At 29.3% G+C, this 14,831-nt stretch overlaps 1 protein-coding gene and 1 long non-coding RNA gene across 7 annotated transcripts in view; one reads left to right on the forward strand and one right to left on the reverse strand.

Annotated features, from left to right (window-relative positions):
- Positions 1–11,845, forward strand: part of LOC121126625 (uncharacterized) — a 56,494-nt gene extending 44,649 nt beyond the window's left edge. For 5 of the 6 annotated variants that reach the window (XM_040721927.2, XM_040721926.2, XM_071892055.1 and 2 more), the window contains 3 exons: positions 1,427–2,046; positions 11,159–11,406; positions 11,460–11,845. In XM_040721927.2, the coding sequence (XP_040577861.1) occupies positions 1,427–2,046; positions 11,159–11,406; positions 11,460–11,736 (1,145 nt within the window). In that variant the 3' untranslated portion in view covers positions 11,737–11,845. The remainder of the gene's footprint in view (positions 1–1,426; positions 2,047–11,158; positions 11,407–11,459) is intronic. The other variant, XM_040721928.2, reaches the window with a different exon arrangement.
- Positions 6,300–8,153, reverse strand: LOC121126627 (uncharacterized). Its single transcript, XR_005867024.2, has 3 exons — positions 6,883–8,153; positions 6,526–6,824; positions 6,300–6,459 (listed from the first exon to the last, which is right to left on the reverse strand). It is a non-coding gene; the product is annotated as an uncharacterized lncRNA (long non-coding RNA).
- Positions 11,846–14,831: the final 2,986 nt, after the last annotated feature.

The raw sequence follows: 14,831 nt of genomic DNA on the forward strand, positions 1-14,831 counted from the left end.
CATTATATTTTGTAGTTTATTTATGGAAGTAATCTTTTTTTGATCATTATATCCTGAATCATTTTAGGATTCACTCTGATATTTTTGTTAAAAATTGAAAATGTAAGATCCATTTTATTAATTCCAGTGTATTTTATTTCAAGGCATACTTTAAATGAACCTTCCAAGGAGTAAAGTTGAATTCAGTCCTCTGTTCTCTTAGAACATATATTTCCTGGAAGTCCATTTTCAATAAATTTTTTTCCACCTGGATAAGGTATAAATTTTCAGCACAAAAACTTAATGATGATTAAGCTTTCGTTGTTATCTTCTCACGTTTTTCCGTATATAAGTATTTTAGAAGATTAGGTAAAATTCTTGGAAGAGCAGACGGTTTTAAATAACGGTTCCAGACTTTAGGATCCATATACGACAACTGTTTCTTCTGACGATCATCTTGACTCACTGTAACAAAATCCTTATCTTGAACATAGAGGAAACAAACTCTTGAATACTTAGAAGGTGCAGAAGTTTCGGTAGTTTCCTAAGTATGGCTCTTAGCCATGCACTCTTTAAGAATTAATCTGGTGGGAAGGAGTGAAGAGAAACGGGAGGATCCTTAGGGGTTTTTATATCCAGTCTGACTACTGGATACACAACAACAAGCTGGCATGATTTTAAAAAACACCAGAAACATGGATTCAAATTTAGAAGTATGATCTTCATTTCAATAATAGGATCCTTATTATAATGAGAGAAGCTGATGTCAAGGAGTATTTGAACTCCTCAAAATTAACAATTAATCCCCCTAATTATATTAGATATTTATCTGTATGAGATGATAAATATGGGAAGGTAATGAGTAATTACTAATGATGAACAAAAACAAAGTTGTATTAACATTAGAGAGAAGATTCACATAATCGAATCAAAGTATAAATATTAGCAAACAAGGTGGAAGGAAAAAAACGAAAGAAAAGAGTGTGAGTCTTCCATGTCTATAAAATTTCATGGTATAGACACATGTATTAGAAATAACTTTCAATGATGGTTTAATTCTTTAACGGGGTTAAGTTATTTGTGATATGTATTGACATTTATGCCTGACGTTAAAAACGTAATTACTGCTTTTTCGGGAGTTTTTTTGCGAACACTTAGGCGGAAACTTTTAAAAAGATAGTTTATCCTGAAAATGTAGATATTTTTGAGTATACTTAAGTTGATATTTATGATTTTTAACTTTTCTACAAAAACAAAAAAAAGAAATAGTTCATCCGAAAATCTTTGCCACCAAAAATAGGTACTACTTTAGAATCTAAATTATTTGTATACGCATTCATATTTAAAAAGTACAACTTTTGGGATGCATGGGCCTGTAATATCTTATTTTTTTAGTTTTTTTATTAAACTGTTTATATACAAAGTTATATTTTATTTCTTTTCACAGAACGTGGACTCCTAAAACATCGAATATACCATACTTATGACTGCTCAAATAAGGAAATCATTCTGAAATGTCCTACACCTACTGAAGTTATAATTATTGAAAACTCAACATTTATTCCAAATATCAATTGTTTTAAATCTCGGTTTTATCGAAATATTGCATTAATAAATAAAAAAATTGATCTTAGGAAAGTACTTAATCGTCGATGCTCAGGGTTTGGAAATGGTAAACAATGTCAGTTCAACCTTATATTGGACCACCCTGACTCATTAAGTTGGCATCAATCAGGATTAACTGAAATCCATTATCGTTGTACTAGCAAAGTGCAAGAAATTTTATGCACCAATAGCCTTTTAGAAGTTAAAGTTAAAAAGACTGGATTTATAAGTTCAGTAAAGTATCCAAAATATTACACAGGAGGGCAAAGTTGCAACGTAACTCTTCAGGCTGAACCTGGTCAGCGGATTTTTCTCAGATTTTTGGACGTAAATTTCCGAAAAAATACCAATGGGGAGTGTATTGATTACGTCTTGGTGTACGAAAGAGGTAGAATGCTTCATAAATTATGCGGAGAGTTGGAATCAGATATTACCATGCTATCCCAATCACATGTATTTAATGTAAGATTACCACTTTTTAAATATTATTTTATTGATTATACTTTTTAATCCCCGATAATTAAACTTTTATAATATACATTTAATAGTACTGAAAGGTTCTGGAGTCAATTTTGTACTAATAGATTTTATCAATGCTATGTTCTATTATATATTTAATAAATAATATCTTAACAACTTAGATTGAGAAGGATATTGCAACCTTTCTTCCCTTAACAAAGGTAAAGGGGGAGTTCACACAACGAAATGCATAGATAAAATTCAAAACTTTAATTATTCTTATAAAAAGGGGGAAAAATACAGCTTTCATGTAAAATTTTACCTACGATTGTCGTTGTATAGATTAAGAGATATAACCACAATAATTTGAAATAATCAAAATATTAAATTTATTAAACGAAGAACCATTAATATCTGTATTCTTTAAAAAAAATCATCTTTTTGGTCAGATAGAGGAGGTGTAAGTAGCAATTTTAATATGGAGATACTGCAAAAATCAATAAATTTTGTTAACTTTTCTTCAAAATATTTGATAAACTGTAATTTCTTGAGAATCATTATTTCTCTAATAATCCAGTCTGTTTTTCAATGTTTTTTTTTTTTGACTATTAATCATGTAGCTCTCAGTTGATATAATTTTATCAAAGTTCCGAACTAACTCATTGAGGAGAAATATGAGATATTATAACGTTAATAACATAAGGGGCAGGTAACAAGTCCTTAAAAATTTTAGCGTTGTTTATTTTTCATTATTATTACAATTTACATCAAGCATCTTTTTTAGATAGAACAGAGCCCTAGAGAGGTATTTAAATCTACTATAATACATTGAAACATAAAAATAGAACATAATAATAAGTTTAATTTTTTTAAATTTTCTAACAGTGGGTTACTAGAACAAGTTTAGGCAACAAGAAATTGGATGGGCAAGCACAGCAGATTTATATAATAAATTTCTCTCTTACTATTTGTTTGACGTCATTGGGACGAGTCTTGGTTATTAATACTAAATAAAATGAAAATTGTGGTTTCTCGTTATTTCTTAAGTGATATTTTACGAAATCCAATCCAAAAAGTAAATTTTTAAATTTCATAAATTATTAAGAAATATACGTGATACATGTTAAAAAATAATATGTTATAATATTTATGATTTTTCATATATTAAATTTAATTAGGTAAATAAAACTAAAAGAGTCCGTGCAGTGGCTATTAAAAAAAAACAATAGGCATTTCACAATACCACAAATTCCCGAATGACATTGCAAGAAGTAAGGCTTGGATTTTGGCTTTCGAAGGAAAGACAAATTCAATTCTGATATAGCCAGAATTTGTGCTCATCATTTTGATCCTTATTGTTTGATAATTTATTAAATTTAAAAACTTACTTTTGGCCTTATATTTAGTAAAATATCGCTTAAGAAATATAGAGAAACCACTTCGATAAGAATGACATCATTTATTTAAATTTTAAATTTATGTAGTATCATTAACCAAGACTCACGCAATGACGTCACCAGAAAAAAAAAGAGAGAGAGATTTATTTAATAAATCTGCTGTGCTTGCAAAGCTATTTTCTTGTTTCCTAACCTTGTTCTGACATTGGGTTACTACATCTATCTTGGGTGTAAACGAAATTTATTTCTAAGAACGTTGTGTACTTTAAACTTCAAATATAAACTATTTCCCTTTCAAAATGAAGAAGTTCTATGATGTAAAATGTACCTTGCTTTTAGGAGTAAAAATGCCATGATAAATTAATTTTTGAATATATACGAAAATTACTTACGCGGCATTTTCTCTCCCTAAACAGAAAACATTTGAAGAAGTGAACTTCTTCATTTTGAAAGGGAAAATAATTGATATTTGAATTTGCAACATTTTTAGAAAGAAATATTAAAAATAAGTTTACGTAAACACCCATGATAGATTTTGGGACCTGCCTCGTCTCAAATTCGATATTTTTTTACTGTTGCACCCGTCCTTGACTACACTGACTATTCCAACATTTGTCGAGTGTAATATATGAAAAAATCATTGACTGATATTATGGAGTGTGTCAATTTTTTTTTTTTTTTCAAAATTGAAATTTATATTGAGTGAATTCATAAAACAAGCAATTTTACTCCAAAATTTCGAAAATATTATTGAAATTAATATAAAATATTATTTAGTTACATGTTTTAGTTTTAAAGTTTTGCTTAAATAACTAAGAGAAGTTGTCTGATTTTTTCTAAGAAATAATAAAAATTATTTTTAGTCATAGTAAAAATTTAAAAAGATTAGATATATAAACGGAATTCTAAACATATGGAATACTCATAATTTTTTTTCTGCATGAGTCCATTGGTCACAAATTAAATACTTAATTATATCCAATTTTATCGACATATGAATATTTTTTGATAGGAGAACTGATGAAAGTTATTATTTAGGAGTTATAAGCGAGTATTTTGTAAGTCATTTTTTAAAAGAACCTAGTCAAATATGCATTATACAAAAAATGTGTTCATTTGATCTTACCTTAACCTCTTTTTTTTAGATTTACCTTTACCTCAACTCCCTTGTATATTTCCATTCTATCATGAAAATAAATATGAGCACCAGCTTTAGTAACCATTTTCCCACAGCTTTCAATTTCCCAATAAAGTGTGTCAATGCGTTATTAAAAAAACAAGATAATATATTTAAAACGACATTAAAAGAGAGATTTTCAAATAAATATTCAAAAATAAATTTAAAAAATATACCAGTCCACTATAGACCATGGTAAAAAGATTCATGAGAAAAATAATCACTATCACAGGTCCAAGCGATGAAAATCTTATGATTCTGACCCTGCTGGACACTTCTTACAAGATATTTAGTTGAATTTATGGCAGAAGATTGCTGATAACTTTACTATCAATTATCAACAATTCTCAAAATTAGTTTGTTCCTGGAAAACAAATATGGGATTTGGTTTGGGAGGTGATGGACGCCAAATCTGAAATGGAAAAAAGGATATTTATGTCAATAGATTTCAAGAAGGCATTCAACAGCTTATCCCACGAACATATAATATACACGTTCAAAGATACAGCTTTGCTGTTAAGTTAATAAGAATAGTGGTGGTAAGCTTATCTAATCTGCAAATACTGAATACGGATAAGAGAAATAGCTTTTATATAGACAAAATATGTCGACAAGGAAATCCAATTGCTCCCAGTTTATTTATTCTAGTACTTGATTTATTGATTCTATAAATAAACTCAACCAATCATATGAACTTGAGGGGTTTGAGCATAAATTAGAAATGTACACAAACGAAGTGACGACTTCATTCTTTGGATTATACAACAAGTACAACTATCTTTAATTAATAGTGACCCACTTGGATATAACGGGTCAAATAATAAAGCCAATGCCAAAAATCGATGAAAAAAGATCTGAAGTGGTCTTAAAACTGAAGAAAATTATTTATTATGAAAATAAGATAACTATGATTAGAAAAACTTTCATCCCTTAAGTTAATTTACTGATGATGAAATAAAAGTTTATGAGGAATATTTCATTTCTTACACAAGACTATATGGATGTCGCGACTACTTACCAAAAAAATTATGCCTTCGAGAATACTTAAATATACCATAATCCACGGATGATCATGCGGAACCCTTTTTTAAATTTCAAACAAAATTTGTTTCGCTATAGGATGGAGACTTTGAGCTTTTTCACGAACAAATCGAACCAATAAGCAGATTTTTTGAATTTTTTTTTGTAAGAAACGAGCCGGCATCTCTTCTATGATGGTACAACATCCTCAGAGTAATTACCAACCTACAAAAAGAATTTAAAGAAGAATATGGGGTTGATTTGTGCATACTAAACTGGATGATCACTACCTCCAGTCAACATACAGAGCAGTTTAAAATTGACTTTTTAATTAAACGTGTTTTGAACATAGTTTACACTGTTCAATGTGAAGGGGGAGGCCTTCATATCGGCTTTGAAAGTTTTATTTAGCGGAGTATTACTTTAATGAGGAGGTTCGACGACAAAGGGTCAAGGAAAGTATTGTTAATGTTGATGTTGGACTTTTTTTCCGTTCCATAACACCTACTCACATATATCAATAATATCAGTTTAATGTAAAAATTAATCCATCGGAACAATTTTATAATTCAACACAGCCCCGAATTTATTAAATGCATCTATGTACAATGCTCATGGTATACTCTTTTATTATTTCTAATGTAGTTTCTATTTACCTCAACTATCTTAAAAGATTTTATTGTTCATAATAATTATTATTTTATTTGTAATACTTTCTTTATTAATGTATACCATTGATATTGACTTGCAACGAATGACGATTAAATAAATAATATATATATAAGGAAGGGTGGATGTGACTTTTCCCCTATAACAGGGTTCCTAAAAATGAAAAACAATACTATATTAACTCTAGAAATGAAATTATATTCGAAAACTTTGACTCACCTATTAATAGACCTTAGTAGGGATGATATTAAAAATTATCTTCTAATTTCTTTACTTAACACATCTGTTCTTACGGGCATACTTAATCAGAGAGTAGTTAGGATCCTACCTCATATCATATCCCCTACATAGAAAGGTTTCATGAAGTCTAAGATTCTGAAGGAAATTCCTCTGTTGCTTCAGGACGCAATGGATTATTGTGTGCACTGAAGCAAGAAACACAGTACTTGTGGTCGATTTCGAAAAATCGTTTGACACATTATCTCGTAAGTAAAAAGAAATTTTAAGGCATTGCTTCCCTGTTGGTTTTTGGAAGACGTAAATTTTGTCTTACTGTAAATTATTCCTGAGACCAACCTTAGTAACTTTACTTTCATTCTTCGAGCTTTTTACTTGGAATTGAAGTTGTTTTGATCAATCTTGAACCTGGAACGAAAAGTAAATAAAGAATATGCTCCAAAGAAATATATGATTTATAGGATGACACCCCTCTCTCGATACGAATCACTTTTAGGATGAAACATTAATGTCCTTGAAAAAGTATTTTATCCAATGAGGTACGTTCCATTCTTGGCCAAACTCTGTGGTGGAGTATAATAAGATTAGGAATGATCTAGTGTGGAAGCTTTCGAGGATTTTCAGTGCAAACTCCTACAAACGGTTGTTAACTTGGATCTCTACAGATAAAGTCTAAGTGGTAAACATTAAACTTATCCTGGATCAAAAGACTCCTCAACTGTGAACATTTATGGCCTAAAACAATTACAGAAAACTCTTAGAAGTTACAGAATAAAACTTATTGTTTAAAATATTTATGAAACCAACGGAACTCTTTTCAGTGATCAAACAATGGGGACCGTATAGGCGAGACATAAGATCATCATGGGCCGGTATTTTCAATCCTGTGTTTCTCCTCCTTGGCACAAATTAACCATTAAATCTCAACTTAAGACTAAGGAATAAATATGATTTTGCCAAGTAGGGGGACGAAACTTCAGCTAGTCAATTCTTCTGACAGGGGGAAGTAGGCTTAAAAGACTTCATACCGGCGGGGAGGACTCGAAGAAGCCCCACAAATATTCTTTCGTTGAATTGATAAACTATATTAATAGAAAATTTGATTTTTATCCTAGCGGGAAAGAAATCTCTGCTTGTAAGAAGTATTTTTAGTCTATAAAAATTAAGAGTTAACTGTATGTTTTTTAATGTTCAATTACCCTAAATCCCTGTCTTAGATAGAGGTGGAAGGGGGGGGGAACACTTCATATTTTTTCGTACTTAGCTCCAACGTATTCATTACTTTTTCTATATTATTTTTTTTTTTCAGATTCAAGGGGATTGCAGGACACCTCTATTCCCAGAAAACTACTCCCTTTAGTAATCCTCGTAATTTGATATAATTTTGTTTTTCTTGTGTTTATTACTAGTCATGAAACCTTTGATATTTATATCAGCTGTGAAGTCCTCATAAAATTGGTTGATAGTAATAATAAACGGGGTTGGGAAGGAATCTCTCCTTATCTTACTCCTTATTGGATCCAAAATTTAGAGTTCTGCCCTGTTATGTCCATTTTCAATATAGAGCCATGGAGAACTTCAGATGTCATCTCCACGAATGTGTCTGAAATCTAATTTTAAGTAATTGCTTTATCATAAATTTGTGAAATAGTGTATCAAAAGCCATTTCAAAGTCAACGAAATCTACAAAAAAATTTTTTTTGGATAAACATTGTGCTATGGTAGAGTGCAGAATATCTCCCAGGAACCTGGAATTCATAAAACATTTCTGCTCCGTGGCTATGATGTTTGGAAGCACATTAGTAATAATTTAGTTTAATATACCAGTAAGTATCTTATAAGAGGTATTTACTAGTGATATAAGGCGATAGTTTATATTATCTTCTCTATCTTTATTCTTTGAAGGATCAAAGTTACTAGACCAGTGCTGATGAACTCTGGCATATAGCCAACTTTGAAGATGTCCCTCGTAAAATTTACTGTTTTCTTTGGACACTTTAAGCCGGTTATCTGTGATTTCACATGAGGCCAGTCTCAGGGATGTAAGTTTTTTACCTTGAAAAACACTCTCCAACTACTAATTATTTGGAGTTTCCGTGAGAGTTTAGATTCCAAGTCCCAAGTTATCATTCACCCGGTCCAAGGGAAAACATGTAATGTCAGGATTAACCATTCATCAAATATTTAGAAAAGAAATGGTTCTGCACCAACTAAAGAGGTCTCCAATAAAAAAAGAAGTACATCAAGTCTTGGAAAAAATACATATTATAATTTTTTTCAATAATCACAAGACTAATTTAATTAAATGTTTTTCTTTAAATTAAAATAATAAAGAAAGATAATGTGTGTCGTGAGTTTAAAAAGTTTATTTTCACTCATATTCCCTTTTCAATCGAAGATAATAATTTCAGAAAATAAAAAAAATATTTTTAAATATAGTTTATTCATATAAAAAAAAAAATCTAAAATAAAATAAATAATATCTGACTGCGTTTGTAAGATATCTGGAGAAGAAGATATAATTATTGAAAAAAAGTCAATATTTAAAACTTCAATGTCGTTTTTAGTGATAATATTTAATCATAATGAATCTTTTATGTCAATGAGAGCTCAATATTAAAAAAAAATTTCAAGTAAAACAGTCTAATATATTTTTAAATTTAATAATGTATTTTTTATATAAATACAACAAAGGTTAAATGTTAAATACAGAAAGATATATATTAACACCACGATTACCTGTTAAATAATGAACAAAAGTAAAATAACAATAGTTTTACTTTTCTAATCTAAAAACGGTTATTTTTCTCTACATATTGCGAATCCCTAATTATAATTTATCACTACCACGTTAGACCCGAGTAGATAAAATTGTACAAGTAGATAATAAAAATACATATTGAAGAAGTAATAAAAATAAAAGACATATATCTTCCTCCTTCTTTCCCAAATCTGATTAACTAACCGTAGACTTCTATTGTTTTTCAAGACTAAATCCATGATTATTAAAAGAATCAAAATAATTTAGTACTCTAGATACTAATTTTCCAAGAACCATCAGGACAGGATGGAAGTTGACTTTTCCCATATTGAGCATCCTCAGGACTTAGGTTATAATAAACTCTATTTTGAAAGACTCCTTTATATTTGCCAGCGTCGACACCAGCCAGTCGGTGGACTCAATCACATCGTATAATGACTCTAGATCTCAGACTCAACTACTTTCACTTCAAGAGCGATAAACGAACAATGGGGTTCTAGGAGGATAAGTCATAAACTTTTCCTCCTTGGATAATAATGAAGTGAGGATTTCGGATCCTAACGAATGGAAGAAAGAACTAGTTTCAAACCCTTCCGAAATAAACCATCCTTGTTAATGATTCATCATTTTTGTTAGTATAACCATTGTTATGTATATAAGAAAAATGAACTTCACTTCCCACCTGTATTTGTTATTTTAGTATATCAATTATGATTAGTCGATTATACAAAGTTATTAAATCTTTTTGAAATCAATGTATTATGAACTTTTTCATTTTGGTTTAAGTTCTTTTAGATTATGTGGATAAGGAAGCCGCTGGGAAAAATGGCTGATATATAAGTCTTTATTTCGTGGATAATCCATGATGTAAATAGATATTACAATATCCTTGATTAGTTTGGTTTTTTTTTTTGACAAAAAAAAACGAGTTGGTTCATATATATAATCAAATGTAAGTGTAACTAACTCCCAAGGTACAGGGATGCCCAAGTTAAGGGTCAATAACAAAACTATAATTTTACAAATCTACTTACAATGGTGTTTGAATAAATACAAGGCTTCATTTTAGTGAAATTATGGTGTTAAATTCCTATTTTGAAATTTCCCTATTCTCATTGAGGAAAATTTAAGATGAAAATTTTTAAAAGCAAATCCTCTTGACACAACCTAAGCCGTTTTTGTTTTACATCGCAAAATAGATTGATGAAAATTATGGCAAGATCCATATTCGAAGCTTTCTACTCCTGATCAAGTATCTCCATTCTTCTCCTCACCAGGACTCCAGGGTTATTTCGATATTGACTGCCGTGTACGGCTATTTTAGTTTTACAGACAGCTCAAAGCGAAGAAAAATGAGTATCCGGTGGACACATACCTCTCTTAGGCTTTGAGAAATTTCTTGGAGCCTTCAACCCTAGGATGAAGTTTTTGAAGCTTACATCCCTTTGGCAGATGAATTGACTAGCTCATTTTAAGTTTGTCTCCTTGGCAATTTAATATATGTATTTCAAATTGAGTTTAATTGAAAATATATTATATATACATATTTTATTTCAATGAAAGGATAATTGTTTGAAGGTTAAACATTCTATTTAAAAAACTAATTATTTGTTGAAATGGGTAATTATACTTAATCAATAGGAGAACATTTTTTTATGCAGTTCTGTCAAGCACAAAAAGGTAGTCTATTTCATTTTTTTTTTCGGAGTTCCCTGACTGATGTTTTCTCCTCCATTAAATTTTAGTACTTATTGATTTATGTATTTATATTTTTTTAGATAGGGATGACAATACATTTTATCCCATTCTACTACTATTTGATTATTTCTATAGAATGATTATATTTAACTACAGATTCAAATTCAAACCAGTGGTCGATCTATTCATCCTCGTCGTGGTCTTTTAGCAGAATATTGGCCAGTTGGATGCATTCAAAATCCATTAACTGGGTTTGCATATGTAACTTTTCACAATATAAGTCATGTTACATATTCTTGCCCATCTGGAATGGGATTTATTCCGGATATGAGTAAATCTAAAACGATAATCTGCAATGGAAAAGAATGGTCTGAAAACATATATACATGTAATTATATTGTTGAGTAAGATTTATAAAGATTCCTGGTTTTTTTTTACCAATTTTAATTCTTTATAGGGCTCAAAGATATTTTCCTGGTTTAAATCAAACATCATCACAGCTTAATATAGTTATTTTAATAGTTTTATTAATTTTACTCATGTGTGTAGGATCATTGGTTTTTATAGTAAAGTCTAATTTTTGGGCAACTCATAGAATACCAATATTAAATTCGATATGTGTTCAAGCACCGATTATCCCTGGTGCTTTAGAAACATCAACGAATACAACATTACAATTACATGACTGTTTGGATTTATTTCAATTGCAGAAGGAAGAATTATATCTATGTTAAGAATATAATATGTCATTGGTATTTAAATTTCCTACTAAATATAAGCTAATTATATTTTATTTGTATTTAAAAAATTTATGTTTATTAAAGGACAATTTTTAAAACTAAATGTTATTGTAATTTGTTATTAGATATTTTGCATGCTACCTATGCAAATAAAAAGTTCCATATATCCATGTAACCATTTACGAAGCTTAACTTAATTAAGAAAACCAAAGTTTTACATGGATAAGCATCGAGGTTTTGTAACGTATCATAAGCAACCAATTGGAGAATTAACCTTATGTTTAGTATTTTAAAAGTAATTAATAAGCCAGAGCTATTTTTTTAGGCCTTGTTTCTTAATGTTTCTAAATTTTGATTTACTAAATCAGATATTAATTTTTTTTAAATTTAAAGATTTTTTAGTAACAAAAAACTAATGTTTTATACAAGGAACAGATAAAAGAAAATCAAGAACATGAAGAAAACGCATCAGTAACTGATAAAACTCAGTTCCTAAATTTTTAGTCTAATTAAAAAAACTGGCTCCATTGCTCATACGAACTGATATTTTACTCCTTACAATCAAAGCTAAATCAGTTAAAATTGATTAATTGTTTAACTTTTTGGTAGGTATAATTTACAAGCTAAGTAATTCATATTATCAGGATATGTGCATGCTAATAAAACGCAAAATGACAATTTTTTCGAAGGGTGCTGAATAACTCTTTTATAAATAAAATATACATTTCAAAAAACTGTAATTCAGTATTAATGGGGTTTTAAGGTTGATTCACTCAAGAGATGTTCAAAAAGCTATTATAAAAGATTATTTAATTATATTTACTATTTAAAATGAGTAAATACTAATTAATAATTATTAATGTCATATGAAGAGGATCTAGATGAAGATACAAAATAATTAATAGGAATTATGAATATTCGGAGATACGGGTTTTAATCTTAAAACTATATCTTAATATTTGGTTTCTTTTATTGGTTGTACTATGTAGGTTCCATTTATAATAACCTCGACGAAAATTGTAAAGGCCTCATTCATCAGTACATATTTAAGTTGAAATTACAAGTTTTACGATAAAAAAGGTGTTATATGCCGTGAATGGATAACATAATTGCTGCTGATTGATTGATTGCATAACTGTTTTCCTACACACCATTGAGACTCAATTGAAGTGTTCTGCGTAGTAATCAATCGTTTTTGATCATCAGAATAAAGAAAATAAAATTTTACTTCAGAGATATCGTAGTTCCATCTAAGATAAGAAGATAATTATTTCCTACAAGTTCTTTCTTCATCTTTGACAACAATTATTTACTTTGGGAATCCATTGACTTTGTGATGGGGTAGCTAGAATGAATGAATTTCCTTGTATAAAGTCCCATGAATTTTACAAGATTTGGATGATTATCAATTTGGAGAGGGGCATTGCAGGAGACATGCATTTGTTTCAAATCCAACATAAAATTAAAAGCATCAGGACTTTATTCAATTATATTCTTTAAATAAAGTTTCCAATTAATATCGTAACCACGACTTTTATTATGCTGTTGAAATTCGAATTTTCTAAATGCTTGTCTCCCAAAATCAAAAAAGCCACATAAATTTTTTTTGGAAGCCTTGCCATAAATCTAGACTTTTTCTCCATCATTATCGGCAAAAATATAATTAAAATTAATACTTATCTCTAACAATTATATAATAAAATTGAATGTTATTTAATGTCAAAAAATTAAATATAGTTGTAATAGTTATTTGTTCAAGTTACATTCAAAATATTTTGTTTAAAGCCACTTTTCTTATTCATAAAAAAAGTAAGGGCTATTGGAATTATAGCTACAATAAGTATTTGAAGGAATACATTAAAAAAAAATTAACTTCCTGTTAATATACGCATTATATTTTATCAAATGGAAAGATTTTTTTATTTTTTTATATTCTATAATAAGGAAGACTACAAGATATTTAATAACCTTAATTTTTATTTTTAAACTCAGCATAATTTTTATATAAGTTTTAATCAAACTTTGGAAATCTCCATCACAATTATACATTTAAACAGTTTGGGTTGTCTTTTTTTTTTGTTTTTTTTTGTTTTGATGATAATGAAGGAAAGATTGAATGCGATTTATGGCATTGACAATTTGGTAATTAAGAGGCAAATATGATTTAAATATTTAGAGAACAGGACAATTTAATATTCTAATATCAAAGATCCATATCTTCATCTTAACTTTTATAAACACTGAATAAGATAATCGATTAATATTGTAACCACTCTTCGCTATACAACATTGGTTGGGAAGTTATGATTATGGTTATCATAAAAAGTCTTTGTTCGACTAAGACTAAAGGTAGAGATCAACTTTGAAATAATTCCAGGTAACGTTTTCACTATACACAGAGTAGGATTTGTCTTTACTTCCTTTTCAACCCTCTCAGGGCTGCTCACAGCTAATCTAATAAAACGTCATGACACTTCAGCTACTCTTCTCTAAAACATTCTTCAAATTGTCATGGTAACCATGTAAATTTATGGTTTTTTTTTAAGGATACCAGTGAATAGCATTTCGAACAACTTTGGTGCTTACACACACATAATTTCTCACTTTTTATTATTATTATTGTTCTTCATAATAATAAAAAGGAAGACGATATGCGTACTAAATGTGTGCAAATGAGTGTAGGATGGATGTTTGACTTCCACTACACTTTTTAATATTGACATCATAGAATATGATTGATTGTGTGTTATGTCAAAATCTGTCTGTAATGCCCAGCAGTCGGTACGACACATCAAATTGAAAGTTATAGTACTAGTGACGTCATAGAATATGATTAGTTGTGTATACTGTCAAAATCTACCTGTCTTGCCCAGCAGTCAGTACGATACATCAAATTATGTATTCCAGCAAGCCTTATTACATAATGGTCTACCTTTTTATTTCTTTTAACCTTGAGTAAATCCACCTTAAGTTGTAAAATAATCACGAATGAGATTTTTGTTTGCATGAATAAATACGATATATTTACAGTTGTTGAGCACGCCACATAATAATATATCAACAAACATAACTATTGTTAATCTAAGCGT

Source organism: Lepeophtheirus salmonis, chromosome 12, assembly GCF_016086655.4.
Source record: "Lepeophtheirus salmonis chromosome 12, UVic_Lsal_1.4, whole genome shotgun sequence".
In the NCBI taxonomy this organism is placed as follows: Eukaryota; Metazoa; Arthropoda; class Copepoda; order Siphonostomatoida; family Caligidae; genus Lepeophtheirus; species Lepeophtheirus salmonis.